The 17,473-nt window shown below is 42.1% G+C and overlaps 1 protein-coding gene across 1 annotated transcript; it reads left to right on the forward strand.

Annotated features, from left to right (window-relative positions):
- The first annotated feature begins 315 nt into the window (after positions 1-315).
- On the forward strand, positions 316-17,437 carry prkd4 (protein kinase D4). The gene is made up of 19 exons (XM_071523497.1): positions 316-430; positions 1,116-1,264; positions 5,333-5,471; positions 6,465-6,596; positions 6,784-6,938; positions 7,234-7,417; positions 8,458-8,541; positions 9,434-9,593; positions 10,452-10,575; positions 10,973-11,050; positions 11,520-11,739; positions 12,323-12,351; positions 12,476-12,548; positions 12,997-13,103; positions 13,189-13,350; positions 14,051-14,149; positions 14,999-15,266; positions 16,018-16,103; positions 16,988-17,437. Exons 2-19 carry the CDS (start codon positions 1,127-1,129, stop codon positions 17,150-17,152), a joined length of 2,403 nt encoding a protein of 800 aa, XP_071379598.1. The 5' UTR covers positions 316-430; positions 1,116-1,126; the 3' UTR covers positions 17,153-17,437.
- Positions 17,438-17,473: the final 36 nt, after the last annotated feature.

The following is a 17,473-nucleotide window of genomic DNA, read 5'->3' on the forward strand; positions in this document are numbered from 1 at the left end:
CATCACTGTCAGAAAACTTGTGAAGAGTTAAAGAGATTAAAAAGTGCTGTGAAGTGTCTCTGAAGCTGAATCAACATCTGCAGAAATGGTTATGAATGTTACCTTGGGTGTAATTGTGTGTGTGTGTGTGTGTGTGTGAGAGAGAGAGAGAGAGTGTGTGAGTGTCTTTACAGCGAGGGCTGGGGGTGTTAACCGTACACACTAATCTGTCATGGTCTTCACAGAGGTAAGACGCTCTGCTCGGCTCGCTCTGACTTCCTGTGTCATTGACAGCCGAGCCCCAAAAAAGGAAACCAAACCCACCAGAGTTCACAGAAAGAATCAGCAAAGACGATGTCAGACTGATAAGTTGTCAGCTCTCCAGATCGGTGAGATACGAGCCTGGGAGTTGAAGGGACTGAAGAAAGCAAGGTGCCTCACTCACATTCAAGTAGGTATCAGTTACAGATGTTATTTAGTGCTTTCATCAGCCATTGGCAGTTCAGAAAACCTGTTCAGATATTTCTCTGTACGTAGGTTAGGAGGAGCCTGATTAGCCTATAGCTGTTTTACTTAGCTTCTTATGATGATTGATCCATCAGCTCATGAAAAGATTTCATTCTAAAACGTCATATATGAATTTTTAGAAAGTTGCTCAAAAATACGGAGTTCAAAAATGTAGATAATTCCATCAGTAAAAATGTTAGTATGGTAGTTGTTAGCCAAAGGTATTTAAAATAGCTAATGATTAAGATGCTTATCCATAATGAGTTGGACTAAAAATGTGAAGAGCTTCTCTCCAAAAAGCTATATATTCATTTTAGAAGGATTCTGCTTCCTGAAATCCATCAAATTTCAAAAATACAAATGGTAACATGATCAAACATTCATTCTGTAAGCGAAGATGACTCCTAGGTTTTTATAGTAACTCAGAATATGCTTTAATTTGAGACACCAAGAATCATTTTGGAAGATCAGGTGTCGCTTCTTTCAAATTGTGGCTATCTCACTTGGAATGAATCTCAAATATTCAATCAATTCATGACAGAAACCATCAGACAGTCTGACGTATCTGTACATCACAGTCCTCCATATTCCTGTATGCCTTTTACCTGTACCCTTTATCTCTCCCTCAGGCACTGTCTCCATGACAACGATGACCCCCTCCTCCCCGGCTCTGGTCCAGTTCCAGCTGGGCCTGTTCAGAGAGGTGGTCCAAGTCCCCGGCGGCAACCTGAGCTACCGCCATGCCAAGAGGCTGGCAGCGGAGATCATAGAGCGCAAGGTAATGAACGCTTCACACAGGAAGCCTCCTCTCTGAAGTGAGGCAGCTGCGATTCTTGTCCATTATTTGTTTGGTTCAGTTAGGGAATGCTTAGCGGAGTTGGGTTAGCAAGCCAGACCTGGGGCAAATATTTTGTCGAATAGGTCGTGGTGTTTGTTTTAATCTGCTGGGAGTACCAGATGGGTGGTGTTCGCCACAAAAGTAACATTCAGGTAGTCTCAGGTAAATCAAAAAAATTTTGCCGGGGATTTTCGAACTCTGACACTGGTGTTTTCCTATGTGGCAAATCCTTCCCATCAGTGAAGTAAGCTAAAACAAATCGTAAAAAGTACTTAAAAACACTATTCACGTGGCCGGTTCAAAACCTGGACTGGCTGGGTAAATCTGGGTGGGTAAAGTGAATGACAAATGAACACTTCTCTCCCCTTCTGTAATAACGACTGTTGAGTTGCCCATGAGCAAGGCACTTAACCCCTAGCTGCTCCAGTGAGGCTTCTCAGCAGCTCCAAAGTGTGAATGTGTGTGACTGTGTGTACCAAGCATAGAGGGTTTATAGTGCAACACTGGGACTCCTCACACCCCACTCTAACATAATAAAGTCCCACCAGGAAGAGAGACACATAACGTTTCAAGCCTCTCTGGGTATGAAGCTGGTTAATGCATCAGGAAGTGCACTGTGAAAAGGTCACCGCATGCATGGAGGAGGATTTTGAAGGTTACCAAGTGATGAGCGGGAGGCCGCCATGTGTTTCCACATCCTCGACTGTTACAGTGTTGGAAGGATCCGACGTGATTTCAACGACTTTGCTTCAGCTCTCATGTCTTTTCGGTTATATATAGATTATATACAGTTTCAGACCAGGCAGTAAATACACTATTACATAGACAAACAATGCATGAACAGCTGTAAATATCAAATAAATGCACCGGAGAAGTCTGTATGTACAAAATAATGCTTTATCTCCGCCTTCTACCCCTAGAAGGCGGAGACACCTACTAAACTTTCACTTTTAAACTCTAATTTTAGCCTAGATGTCTTATAAATGGCTGATCAACGTCAACTTGCTCAGTGGGATGTTCTGGTGGTTTTAGGTGTTATGTATCTCATTCACCAACACATAGCATCTGACGAAACTGACCTGTATGCTTTTGAATTAGGTTGAATGCTTATGTAGAAACCTGGCTTGGATGAATTTAGTGGCCACTAATTAGCGTGTCGCAGGATACAGGTGTGACAGAGTCAGATGTAGAATTTTGGTCCAATGTAAAGAAAATCCATGTGAAAAATATTACATATTGAAACTGGCCTAAGGTCATACGTTTGTTCCTCAAAGCAGTTTCCTTCCTTTTTGTCTTGAGTAACTGGACCACAGGATTTGATGTTGGCAGCTCCTGCATTAGATTACAGTAGATAGTTTTGATGGTGTGAACACAGCAGACACACTAAACAACTCCGGCTGTGGTTAAATAGAGAAGCTACATTATGAATTGCAGGTGCTGGTCTTTTGCCTGGCTCTGTGTTTTGTCTCGTAGTGTCATCTGGTCTGGTCTTCATACTGACTGAGTTACAGGGACTTGTGTGGTCGACAGGCATACAGCAAACTTTCCAACCACAGCCTCTGCCCTTGTCTTACACACACACACACACACCGTCTGCCTCGCTCACACCAGCACTCTCTTTGCTTTGATCTTTTGATACGTTTCCAGGCAGCAGGTCAACGGGGACTGTGTGTGTGTGTGTGTGTGTGTGTGTGTGTGTGTGTGTGTGTGTATATACATCTATACACACACGTTGCTTGTGCATTATGAGCTTCCACTGAATTCAAACCTGAGAACATGTGCAACTGCCACTGCAAATATACAGTATGTCTCCCGTTTAGCTTATCATCGCTGCCGGGTGGAAACCCCGGATCTCCAAAATGTTTACTTTTCAGAAACTCAGAGGAACGGGCTTGTTTTCAACTTGACCATCATGCAGTTTAGAGTTTATCCAGTGGGGCTTTTGAAAGGGTTTCACAAGACCAAGTTGTGTAATTTCTCTCAACACATAGAGGAGCATGGAGTCAATTCAATTCAATTGACGTTAAAACGTGAAAATCACCAAAGGCATTATGCAGTAGACTGTTCTGTGTATGGTATAGTAGAAAATTGTTAAAATAGACGATAGAAGGCCGCAACAAGGAACTAAGCCTTCTTTAATCATAGTGAGATGGCATCCAGAAACTTAGAGACTCACCTGATTATGTTGTTGGTTGAGGAGAGGATGGACTCTTTCTCTCTTAACTCTCTTAACTGTCTCTCTCTCTCTACCTGTCTCACTGTCACTTTTTTATGAAGCAGGATCCAAATTTTGTACTGACAGCATTGATGTAAGACAGTTGAGCCATGAATTACACATCACTCTCTTTAAAACCGTTTCTCAGGCGTGTTGAATATTTTGAAGGAGTTTTGGCAAAGTCTTTAGCGCCTTTTAAGGTTGCAGACATAATGTAAATATAGAATGAAGATGTTATTTTTCCACCATGACTAGCCAGTCCCAGTCATATCGTCCTGTTGTCTAATTTTGAGGTCAGTAGAGAACACTTTTCACTCCTCTGTCTCTTTCTTACTAACTGCCTGGTTAGATGGATGGATGGGTGGGTGGGTGAGCGGCGGGATAAATGGTTGTCTGCTTTTGATGATGCGTATCTGGATGAAACTCAGATTAGAGCTAAAGAAATTATGCGAAAACACTCTCAACCCTTCCCTCTTATCTCAAAACCAGATGCCGGCTGTGGTCTGGCGATGGAAACGGGGCAGATAGCGTTATTATCTGCAAATAGAACAGGATTCAATATTTGGTGCTACAGCGGTTTTCTCTTTGATCTGTGTGTTTTTTTATGGATATTTTTCTCACGTAGCGTCTTTCTGTTCCTGGCTCCGCTCTGAAGTTGGTCTGCTGCTCTCATCACATACCGCGGCCGAGCAGGTTTCTTTATTCTGATTGATCAGATAACCAGGAGTGAAGTACAACCGCAATCTATGTCAGACTGTATCATCTTTTATCTCATATCTCCCAAGCACATAAGACCCATCTCTGTTTTTCAAAATTGTAACTAGGTCATCTTTTGTGATGGTAATGCACATAGAAAATTGTTAAAAGACAGTTTGACAGCCTTGTGTTTTTCCTCATTCACTTTCCCACCCAAAGTTTCCCAGTGTTTTCCAGCCAGGATTCAAACGGACAACCTACCAGTCACAAGCCTGCTTCTCTAACTTCTAGGCTACCACACTGCAACGAAAAACAAGCTGTCTGATGATTTTAATTTGTTTCCAGACCTATCAAGCTTATTTTGTGATATTTTTAGTCAAATTATCTCACTACACTGTCAGATAATCTTGCTGGTTTCAATAAATTTCACTTGATACATGCCAATATGACTTCTTTCAAGAAATCATCAAACAATGAAGAAAATCTTGAAACAAGAAGCAATACATTTTCACTTTTACCAAGTAAATGTCCTGAAACAAGTTCATTATCCTGAAAAAAAGTGAAATTTGTTTAAACCGCTAAAATTATCTGTCAGTGCAGTAAGCTGATTTTACTAAAAAAAATCCAAAAATAAGCTTGACAAGTCTCAGACTGGGTGTAGGGTGAAGATCTTCCTGTTCAGATTCTTTGTCTGTCTCTGTTTGCAGGCTCCAGATTACAGTAGCTGTCTCTCCATCCAAGTATTTTTATGCAAATAATGATGTATCAAAATCAGACCGGCTGGATGGAAATGTTAAATTTAGATAAAAAATGTCCTCAATATCGCAAAAAAAAGTTTTTATGCTCACTCGAGGTAGAAAACTTTTTTGTCGATAGAGAAATTATGGGATAAATAGTGACAGAAAGACATTTGCTGAATGAATAATGATGTAGCGTAAAGACTTTCCCCTTTTCTTGTGGATGTGCTTTCTGACATAGCGTCACTCCAGCTCGGCGGAATTAATGCTAATCCACACTGCACTGCGTCTCATGAGACATTTCAAAAGTTTGTTTGTGAGTCGGATGGAAACAGAGCTAGAGCGTGTCTCTGCCTGCAGGCTCCAGACTGCAGTGTGGTGGGCGTCGGGGAGAAGATCCTGCTGTTCAGACACCGGCCCGCCTCACAGCAGCTGCTGCACCGCCTCACAGAGCAGGACGAGCTGCAGGACGGAGACCTCATCGAGCTCGTCGTCTCAGGTCAGAGGTCAACCCGTAAGACACACACTCAGAGAAGCCACTAGCTGAGCTCTCATCAGCCAGGTGGGGGGCGTTTATATAAGGAGGATGGAGACAGTGTTACCAAGCTGCTGTGGTTTGTCACCTGACCACATCCCCTGCTTTTCTATGGCTCAGTGCGACTGTATGTGTCAGTAATCTGTTGGCTGTTTATTCTATTGTATCTTATTCTGTTGGGTGATTTTTGTCTGTTTCTTGTTTGTTTTTATTTATGCTTTCGGATTAATTGTTTTACAAATCCTGACAAAGGCCACGTGCTGAAATGCATCGGTTTTACTAATAAATTGCTGGAATTTCAATGTTACTTGCCTATTCCACGCACCTAGTTAGTGGGTAAAGTTGTACCAGAATACCTTTTAATACTCCAAAGATACACACAGGCCATCCAGGTATTTGTGGGGTACAGCGGACTCCCTAGTGATGCTGCCAGTATTTCTTTTACAAAGCTACTCATTTTTATTGATGGCCACATCAGGCAAACAACTACTCGTAATTCCTTAATTATTCTTAATTCAATTTTTTTGTCTGTTGGCAGCAGTATCAGGCAGATATGTAAAATTCGAAATGACTAATATCATGACAAGCAAACAAAAATGCAAAAAAAACAAAAAAATCAGATTTGGTTCACTGACAATATAATTACAGATTATTAGAAGACAAATGTGCATCCTGTTTCTTGACTCAGCTAAATGGTGCAGTGGTTTCCAATCATGTGCCATAGAAGCCCCAGAGTCTGCAGGTTTTCATTCAGATCAAACACTACAGCAGCTGATTTCACTGATTAGCACACCTTCAACCAGAGAGGAGGAACTAATCAGTTAAATCAGCTGCTGTATTGTTTGATTTGAATGAAAACCTGCAGATTCTGGAGCCTCCGTGGCCCATGGGGTGCAGACTGCCGGTGTAATGTATTGTGTGTTTGAACCGCTCTCTCTTCATTCTAATCTGACTCAGGATTGGCCGCCGTGACCGAGATGAAGATCCGCCCACACTCCCTGGCGGTCCAATCGTATCGGACTCCGACCTTCTGCCACCACTGTGGAGAAATGCTGTGGGGCCTCGTTCGCCAGGGGTTAAAATGTGAAGGCAAGGCTGCTCACCGCATCATATATATCAGTAGTACCTATATTCATGGTATCTGTTTTTTGAGGTTTAATTCAGCCAATGAGATTATTTCTTCTTCCAGAGCGGCTCTGCCTCTGAGAAATGTTTGCAGAACCAAAACTCCAGTCTGCTTCTCTCTTCCTCCTCCTCCATCTCTCCCGGTCTTCAGGTTGCGGACTGGACTTCCATAAGCGCTGCGCTCTCCTGCTGCCCAGTGACTGCAGTCGTGTGCGGCGGCAGGTCGGCCCCAGCCTCTCCCTGTTCCCTCCCCGGAGGCCGCGTGCGCACTCCCTCTCCACACAGGCAGGGGGCAGTCTGGAAGAGGTAAAGAATAATACTATCCATCAAGTAGCACAGAGGACCAAATTTACTATGTCTATCCTCCTAAATGTGCTGCAGCAGGATTAAAACAGGAAACAATTCAGATTTTTTCACATCTTACATGTCTACCATTAATGAAATGCATTTACCAAAACCTTGTCGAGGGTTTACACAGTCCTACGACAAACCCCTAGAGCACACACTCCTTCACACAAGTGGAGAAGATCACATGTCAAGGATGAAGCAATACTAGAAAGTCTGTACACCTGATATCTTCCAATACCTCTCCTCCACCCAGATCAGCATGTCCAAGCCCAGGTCCAGACCTCCGTCCTGGGCCGAGCCTCCGGTGTGGTGCGGTGAAGAGGCCAAGCCGCGCGTCCCGCACACCTTCCACATCCACAGCTACACCAAGCCCACAGTCTGCCAGCACTGCCACCGCCTGCTCAAAGGGCTGTTCAGACAGGGCCTGCAGTGCTCCGGTGGGTCGGGTGACAGTAAATTACATGAACTAAAACAGCAATTCATGTTGTAATGGTTGAGGCTTCAGAGTCTCTTCACTTCAGAGTCTCTGCACTTTAATTTGGTTGTCTTTGGATGGGAACTTGTCTAAACATTTGCACAAACAGATTGGAAACCACATCAGAGAGCGGATGTCTGCAGCTGGCCTCAGTGGCTTGTGAAAATATTAATAATCATAATACATTTTATTTGTATGGTGCTTTTTGAGGTACTCAAAGACGCTTCACAGCAAAAATCTGTGTAAAAAAAAAATAGTAGTAGTATCTTGAAACCCCACATATTTGATATTTTTCTCTTTGAATGTTATTGTGTACTGCATATAAAATGTGTGTAACCCTTGTTACCAACAAACATTAATTCCTTCACATAGTTTACTGATCCTCACTCTGTGATGGAGGCTCTGGGTACGGGAGCTGAAAACCCAGTTCCTCTGTCCAGGCACTGACTCTCTCACACACACACACACACACACACACCTAGACTGATATTCATCTTGATGCTTTGGCAATATTGTCTGTGAACTTTCATGCCAATAAAGCACACTGAATTGAATTGAATAGTAGTTTTATCTGTACACTTTTCCACAATGTTGGATTGAATCTTTGCTCGTTTGCTTTTCCTAAGTCCCAGGATGTGTGTCTCAGAGAGCTCAATCTGAATTGAGAAAACTGTATTTAAATTGAGAAAACAGAATTTGTAATTATAGTTCAAAGTTATATTCAGTAATAATCACATTCAGTGTCAAGCCATTGCATTCACTTTCAAATCGTGCCTTACAAATTAAAATGTTGAATTCAACGGTTCAATATGGGCATGACAAATTCAAATTTCTGCAGTTAAAATACAGTCTCTGCTGGCACTAATCTCTTTCCATAGATTTCCCATTTTTGAAATCTGAAGACAATCCACGTCCTGAATTGACTGAATCCCTCACACTCTCTTCCTCCTTTTTCTCTCAGTATTTCAACGCACCACCTCTCCTTTATCTCCATTTTCTCAGACTGCAGGTTCAACTGTCACCGGCGCTGCGAGCCGTTAATCCCCAGAGACTGTCCGGGAGAGAGGAGAGGCGTCAACGGGGAAGGTGAGGAAAAATCCCTGCTGGTCCCATTACAATTCTGTATTCTGGGCTTGTGCTGTAGTCCAGGCAAAGGCTGATCATGAATCTTTGATCAAGCCCCCCCCTTTTTGATGTTCTCATCCATAGTCATCAAATGTGGTGAGTCAAAACTGATTCACACTCCTTCTCAAGAGTGTTTGACAGATTCAAGCCTCCCTCCGGTGTAGATTTCCCAAAAAATAATGTTTGTCGGCCTCAATAATGATAATTAGTGCCTCGATGATTCAGGGAAACAAGTCTGATTTTGGTCACAGATATCAGTATTAGAGCTATAAGATAAAGTAATCCTTATTTTACTGTTGACATAGAGACTGGAATATACACTATAATGGTTTTTACATCTAATGAAAAACTATGAAGAAAAAAAGGAGACTGCTTTTTACTAAGGGTTTTCACTTGTCTCTATGTTAAAACAAACAGTTTAAATAATGACACCTGCATAAACAACCAACTTTTGCTCACAATCTCGGTACATTTTGTGCTATTCTAGGTTCCTGCTGTGTTGCACTGGGCAATAATTCAATATAATCAGTTATTGTCTTTCAATAGTTGATCTGTTCGCTAAATTCATGATAGAAAACCAACACTAAATAAAATCTTTCGCAAAATTAGATCTGAAACAAATTGGGGAATATTATTTGAAAATTACAGTTTTATCATACTTTACACTACTGTGCACTTCAATGCGATTGATTATTTAACATTAGCGGATATTGAAATCAAAATATTTTTTCTTGTCTGTGTTGCCCAGCCCTAAGTGAGAGTAAAAACTGCACCTGTCACTGATGAAAACAGTTCTTCATGGATAATTGTGTTTCCAGTCATATATTTCCTGAGTATGATGTCACATTTCCAGAATCCACAGCCGGTCAGTGCTACAGACAAGACTCAGGGGACGATGAGTCAGAGCTCAACAGTAGTATGACATCACTAGAAAGCTTTGACGATGACATGTCCGCCGACGACGACTCGCTGACTGAGACCAAGGAAGTCCTTCTCCAGCAAGAACCAATCAGGTCAGAGGATTATCAAATTACTCCTGGACCGCTGGGTCTGTGTTGATCTCGGCCCAGTGAACAGTTATTGATTAGTCTTCATTCAAAATGACACAACCTCTGCTACTTGATCCTGATTGGAGACGCTCGGTGAATATAGATTTTTATCTAAAAGGTGACTATGGGTGCCTGGTTGTTCTTAAGACACACACACACACACACACACACACACAGTCCTCATGATGTCATGGGTTTGAATCTGACTCTCAACCTTTGCTTAAGTGTCAGACAGTCCACACACACACACAAACACACACATCTTTGCTTGCTGTTATTCTCCACTGCACACCTTGGCGTGTAAAAAAAAAAAAAAGCAGAAATAAACCAGGGAGTCTTGGCCCACACTGCCACCTAGAGGCATTTGGAGGGTACTTTCACAGGCAAATCCTGCCATTCATAATAATTATAATAATATTAATAATCCTTTTTAATGTAGTCCTTTTAAAAACAAAGTTAGAAAGTGCTACACAATTAAGAGAAGAGAAAGATGGAACCAGTGACAGATCAATAAAACAGAAGGACAAGGAGGTAGAGCAGTGATAAAATACATATATATTAAAATAAAATAAAATAAAATAAAAACAATGGTTCCAGCCACAATCATATATCAAAAGGAATAAATAGCAGACAAAGCAACAAGAATAGAAATATATAAAAGCCGGAGATTATATATATATGTTGAATAACAGCCAGTAACTCTGGTAGTGCTGACTTGTGTTCAGTTTTCCTCTTTCAGTGAGTCTGTTTCTCTTCTTTATTCACCTCCCCTTCCTCCTTCTTCATGCCGGCCGCCCCTCCATCCCTCCGTCCCTCCGTCAGTCCTTGTTTCAGCAGCTACATTCCCCTGATGAGGGTGGTGCAGTCAGTTCATCATGCCAAGAGGAGAGGCAGTCAAGTTCTGCGGGAAGGATGGCTGCTGCATCACACCAACACTGACACACTGGTGAGACACACACACACACACACACACACACGCTGACACACAGCTGACACACTGGTGAGAATATGAACCCTTGTGTTGTTGTACTTGCGAGAACATCACACTGACTTACATTCATTCCCTAACTCTTAACTTAAATGTTAAACTTGCAGCTGCCTGCCAAACCTGAATCCTCATCTAAACTGTAATATAAATCCAGTTCTAACAATGCGTAAAACGATCACCACAAATTACCACTTTTTTGCATTTTTTTCTATCCTCCTATCCTTGTGGGCACATGTGGGAAGCAAAAACGTAGATTGTACAAATACATGCACATTCAAAAATGCATTCTTACACACACACACACACACACACACACACAAGGAGTTATGAATATCTTTACCATCACTTGTCCCAGAGGAAACGTCATTACTGGATCTTGGACTGGAAAAGCATCACTCTGTACCAGAATGAGAGCAGCACCAAGTACTACAAGGTAGAATACTTCACTGTTGGTTTTCTTCTTAGGTTTAATACAGTGTGACTGGCCTCTATCACCACAGTGTCGTTGGCACCTAGTGGGCAGGTCGGGTACTGATGAGTATCTGCTTTGATTTGGTTCAAAACAATAAGCATTATGTAAAATTCAGAAGTAAAAGTAATTGTACAGGAGCGGTCAGAGGCAAAATGTGTAAGAGTAACTTAGTTAAGTAAAACTAAATTTACTGACATTTGTCACATGAGCAAACATTCAACAGAACCTTTAATTCCACCCCGATTGAATAAAACAAACTCCAATCTTTACTCACTTTACCTACTACCCACTCTTTATTAGTGATTTTAAATGTATTTTTACTTATGAGCATCATGGTATGTGATTTGTTTGTGACTCTATGGAAAAGGAGATATTTTATTCTCAATGGGACTATTTGGTTAAGTAAAGCTTAATTGATCCTCCTCACCAGGAGATCCCTCTGTCCGAGGTGCTGCAGGTTCGAGGCCCCGCCCAGCTCTCGGTGCCCTTGTCGCCAGGCAACGGCGCCCACTCCTTGGAGGTGGTGACGGCCTCGGCGGTGCACTGCGTCGCGGCCGGCAAGGACGGGCCGGCCTGGGAGAGCGCCATCCGTCAGGCTCTGATGCCCGTCCAGAGCAGCGGAGGACACACGCTGGCCAAGGAGAACCAGGGTGAGCCCGAAATACCAGTTTAACACGGGCAGCGGACCGTGAGCCAGAAATAATCCCTCTGGATACTCATTTTTTTTTCAGAAACGTAATGAGTGAAAAATAGCTTTTTCAAGGTTATGTAACCAAGATGCTTATTAATGTGACTTGTAATGAACCATTTTTTCTGTTAATAACTTATTAGACTAAATTTAACATGGGCAGTGGACCGTGAGCCAAAAATAATCCCACTGGATATTGATTTTTTTAGAAACGTAATGAGTGAAATATAGCTTCTTCGGATTCATATAACCAAGATACACATTAATATGACTTGTAATGAGCCGTAAATAACCTCTTTGGTGAATTAGAGAGTATTTTACAACCTGGAACACTTTAAAGGGCTTGTTGGACAATGGGTCCTTCGCTGATGACATTTTGCGCCCGCGGTTGAAAAGAAATGAAATGCGTATTAAATGAGATGCAGATTGGCTGCCACAACAAAGCCTGGTGAGAGCAGAGGCTTTTGGAGAAGTGCTGCATCGCTCTGTAAACCTTTAGTGATGGAATCAGCACTCTTAATGAATCTGTCTCACCCTCATTACAGATGAAGGTTCAGTGTGTGGAGACAGCGTGGTAAGTATCAACTTGTATACCTCTGATATAGTTAAAGACTATTTATAAGTCCATAGGGAACTTATAATAGATAAGGTGAAGTGTGTGTGTACAGTGTTAATGTGTGTGTGTGTGTGTGTTTCAGGACGTCAGCTCAGTGTATCAGATCTGTACAGATGAGGTGCTGGGGTCGGGGCAGTTTGGAGTCGTCTACAGAGGTAAAGCTTATTTTAACCTAATTATTATCAAAACATCCTACCAGATTTAGCGCAAAGAAAAGTGTTTGTTTTCATCTGTTTGGAGTACCAGGTGGGCGGGGCTTGGAAAAAGATATAAAACATAGTACTCTCCTCCTCCTCTGCATAGGAAAAGATAAAGAGTGCCAGAAAGTTTTGACGGAAAGCACTTTTTTTAGTATACTTTTCTGTGACTGACAGCTTACCTGACACTATCTGAGCTGTCCTGATGATGCAGTAAACCCCACCCGTCTGAGACATTAATGAGTTTCAATTAGCAGACGCCAAGAATGATTTGCTAATATTGAAACTGTTTGACCCAGGTCTGCACGCTGCTGTTATCGCCGACCATAAAGAGTGCTTTTCTCCACAGTTTTAAGTGTCTCTGTCTGGTCGTAGGAGTTCAGCTGAGTGTTTTTTGATCCTCCAGGTACTCACAGGCAGTCCGGTCGGCCGGTAGCCATCAAAGTCATCGACAAGACGCGCTTCCCCACCAAGCTGGAGAGACAGCTGAGGAACGAAGTGGCCATCTTGCAGGTACAATATATTTCGTTATGTGCGTATACCAGCACAGTATTTGTTAACGACAGCGTGTTTCTTGTTTGTGTCTGTGTCGCCCCAGAATCTGTCCCACCCCGGGGTGGTTCTGGTGGAGGGCATGTTCGAGACCGTGGAGTACGTCTTCGTTGTCATGGAGAAGCTCCACGGAGACATGCTGGAGATGATTCTGTCCAATGAGAAAGGCCGACTGCCGGAACGCAACACGCGCTTCCTGGTCATGCAGGTATTAAACCAGTGGTTCTCAACCTTTTTCATATCAAAGACCCCTAATTTAGTAAACATTTGGGCCACGGACCCCCATTTGATGAGATTTTGTCTCTTGGACCCAAATCTGAGAATATTTTTATTGTTAGAGATGACTATCTGTATTGTAGGTAGAGAGATAATAGAGAAACTATGATCAAAACAGTCATTCTTCTACATTCTCTAATTGTGTTAACTTCTTGTAAATGAAATAATGGTGATGTTTAACAACTCATCAATTTGCTGGGGACCCCTGGAACCCCCTCAAGGACCCCTGGTGGTCCCCGGACCCCACGTAGAGAACCTGCTTTAAACGAGGGGAAAATTCATACTGTCATGTACGACTGTATTCATTTGGTGTCTTTTACCAAAAAAAAGGTCAACAACTTTGTAATGCTCGTTTATCATCATGACAGAGTGAATGGGTTTTTTTTTTTTTTTTGTAGTACTTTCTTTATGCCTATAGGGAAGTTCACTTTTGCTCAAGGACACTTCAGCAGGGTTATTTTTGTCTGTCTTAACTCACCTAAAGAGGTGAATTTCTTCTTGCCAGGCCGTCCTTGAAAGCAGGAATATATGTTTAAGTGACCTCCTGGTTGAATAAAGCTTCATAAATCTGTTGTTCCACCACTAGTCTGTCTCAGACTCACTCCTCTCCTCCCTCTGCCTGTCTGCTGTAGATCCTGGAGGCTCTGCGGTATCTGCACTTCAAACACATCGCTCACTGTGACCTGAAGCCTGAGAATGTGCTGCTGGCCTCCGCAGACCCTTTCCCTCAGGTGATTGTGTTATATGTATTATATCGTCGCTGTCGGGTGAAAAACTTGTACCTCCAAAATGTCACTTTTTCACGAACTAAGAAAAAAAGTTTAGGAGGTTTATTCCAGTGGGTTTTTGAAAGGGTTTTTACCAGAGTTGTCAAATAACTAAGTACATTTGTTCAAGTACTGTTTAAGTACAGTTTTGAGGTACTAGAGTATACTTGAGTTACTTGAGTATTTCCATTTTGTGACACTTTATACTTTTACTCCACTTCATTTCAGAGGGAAATATTGTACTTTTTACTATTTATGTGACAGCTGTAGTTACTAGTTACTTTGCAGTTAGACCTACAACATTAAAATACTTTTTACAGGTTAATGCATCAATAATTTAACAGTCTGAAAGGGACCGTTCTTCAGAATTAGTTACTTTTACTTTTGATACTGAAGTACATTTTACTGCTAATACTTCTATACTTAAGTAAGGTCATTTTTTGAATGCATAACTTTTACTTTTAATGAAGCATTTTTCCATTATGGTATTGCTACTTTTAGCCCCGGGTTTTATAAACCCAAGGAAAGTCAAATTTTCTCATATTATTCTCATAATTTTCCCATAAAAGACTATGTAATCTTTGAAGTAGGAGTTGTGAGGTTTTCACACAACCGCCATATGTGGATTTGCGTTTAAATGATTCCCTTCATTCATTTTAACCAGCTTGGAGCTCTAGACGTGTGTGTTTAGTGTCAAGGAAGTTGTCACAGAAGTACTTTAAACTGACTTTCAAATACTTTCCTGTGATTGTGTATATTTTCTAGCACTCACTTCAACCTCACCTATCTATGTTCCCCTCCTCCCCCTCTCAGGTGAAGCTGTGCGACTTCGGCTTCGCCCGCATCATCGGCGAGAAGTCGTTCCGCCGGTCGGTCGTGGGCACGCCCGCTTACCTGGCGCCCGAGGTCATCAGCAGCAGCGGCTACAACCGCTCGCTGGACATGTGGTCGACGGGCGTCATCATGTACGTCAGCCTGAGCGGCACCTTCCCCTTCAACGAGGACGAGGACATCAGCCAGCAGATCACCAACGCTGCCTTCATGTACCCACGGCAACCATGGGCCTCCATCTCACTGGAGGGTAGGGACGACTCATATTGCTGTTGCTGTAAAACCTGAAAACCTCCTAACTCCAAATTTTGTGAATTTTCATGTTTTCACTTCAGCTGAAGGATTTCATGGTTCTCTGTGGGTTGAGACAATTCTTCGACCTCCTTATGAAAGAAACCCTTTAAAAAAAGTTGTCATTTTGGAGATACAAGGTTTTCTCAAAACAGTGACAGTATTTTGAGAAGTTTCTGGCTAGATTATGTGTGTGTGTGTGTGTGTGTGTGAGAGAGGGAGAGAGAGAGAGAGAGTTCTTGTGTCTCTATACTTAGAGGGACCAAATGTTCTCACAAGGATAGAAAGTCAAGGAAACGCCTCCAAAGTGACAATATTTTGCCAATTCTCACATCTTTAAGAGGATATTTTAGAGTTAGGACATGAGTTTGGGGTAAAGATTAGAGTTAGGATTAGGTTTAGGTTAGGGTTAAGTTTAGGCGGAGTAATACAAATTAGTGTTTATGTGTGTATAAAGTTGCATTTATTTTTATTTTTCCAGGGAAGGATTGCAGAACATGTGTGCTGTCTTTCAGCAGCTCCCTGCTTGTCACATTCATGCACTTTTACATCCACACCTGACTGTTTCCCAGCCTTCTGCTGTCGGCCACTGGGTGACACCAGCGGACTGCTTTTAAAACGTATCGAATAAATCCTCTCTCTCTCACATCTACTCCTCCATCTCCAACCTCCCACCCCCCTGCTGTTGCTCTCCCTCTCCCCCCCTCCAGCGGTGAGTCTGATCAGTAACCTGCTGCAGGTGTCGGTGAGACGGAGGTTCAGTGTGGGAAAAGCTCTGGGACACCCGTGGCTGCAGGTCAGATGTTACACACATTTATATTCTCATATTATGTGGAATACACCAGGATTCTGCTGAACGGCTGGTTCATGTAAATACCGTTTACAACAGTTCTTAGCAACCCAAATATGATTGCTGGGATATGCCGATATTAGCCAGGATACTGAAGCATTTATAGTAGTTCTATTAGTAGTAGTAGTGTAGTAATATTTTACACTATGTCAAAGGCTTTTTTCCATAGTATCTGGAGTATTGTGTTTATTCATGTGTACAGGGATATTCATGATTGGGATACATAAACATTGTGTCCCAAATATGACCTTAACTTGGATATGAGCTAATATCAGCAATACGATGTTGATGAAAACCCACTCATTGATGAAGAAAGATACAATGTGTAATGCTTAATAGGATTTTATGGGGCACTGCTTCTAACTAGAATCAGCTGTAACCCATTATGTCTTTTTAATGTAATGTTATTTTATGTGACTATCTTGCATATGTCCATTTTAATAAGTAATTTAGGCAGGTGTTGAGTCTTAAAATCTTGTTTTCCTTAAAATATCTACCAGTGGAGTGAGATAATTTGTTTCGAATGCAAATCAACTTGTTCAGAGATTTCTTTTTTGTGAAGAGTGACAGTATTTTCAAACAAGGCAGATCAGCCCACTGCTAACAGGATAAGGCAAGTTGATTTGCATTGGAACAAATAAATAAATAAAATAATCACAAATAATCTCCCATTCCGCCAGATTTTTTTTTCTAGTCTAAATGACATGTTGAGATTGATAGATTGATCATTTTTGCATTGTACACACATTCTAGATCTTTTCATCTCCTCTCCCTTCCTCCATCCTTCATCACTCTGTCCGTCTCCTGCGCTCCTCCTCTTCCTCCTCCAGGACTTCCAGCTGTGGTGCGACCTGAGGGAGTTCGAGCAGAAGCTGGGCTGCCGGTACCTGACGCACCAGGGGGACGAGGAGCACTGGAGACGCCACGCCCGAGAGAAAGGCCTGGACTTCCCTTCCCGCCTGTCCTGGGACCCCGGCAACGACCCGGACGTGTGATCTTTTGCCGTAAAGGTCAGGGGGAGGGACGGAAAAAACGAGTCGAGGATGCGCAGGATAGATATGACCAGAGACACACGCGTTCCCCGGCTCATACAATCACATTTAAACCATGTGTTTTTAGATCAAAAGTGAACCAAATCTAAACATCTGTTTTGTGCTTTTGTTAGTCTTTCATGATGTTACCCATGTCCAGTATTACATATTTGGCAACAAAATGCTACATGCATCACTAAAGAGTCATGTATTTTTACACTAGAACTATTCCTACTTGCATACTGACAGAAAATTCTATCTACTGAAGGTAATAAAAAAAAAAAA

This window comes from Centroberyx affinis, unplaced genomic scaffold (genome assembly GCF_046629955.1).
Source record: "Centroberyx affinis isolate AG114_WGS23_722 - 3 ecotype Tasmania unplaced genomic scaffold, CSIRO-AGI_Caff_v1 ptg001094l_1, whole genome shotgun sequence".
NCBI classification, from domain to species: Eukaryota; Metazoa; Chordata; class Actinopteri; order Beryciformes; family Berycidae; genus Centroberyx; species Centroberyx affinis.

What these genes read in the sequence shown, in the direction of transcription:
- prkd4 (XM_071523497.1), top strand. Translation starts at nt 1,127, where the DNA reads ATGACAACGATGACCCCCTCCTCCCCGGCTCTGGTCCAGTTCCAGCTG. An exon ending in CTCCAGCAAGAACCAATCAG is followed by an intron (nt 9,594 to 10,451) that starts GTCAGAGGATTA and finishes TCCCTCCGTCAG; the next exon opens with TCCTTGTTTCAGCAGCTACA. An exon ending in TGGGACACCCGTGGCTGCAG is followed by an intron (nt 16,104 to 16,987) that starts GTCAGATGTTAC and finishes TTCCTCCTCCAG; the next exon opens with GACTTCCAGCTGTGGTGCGA.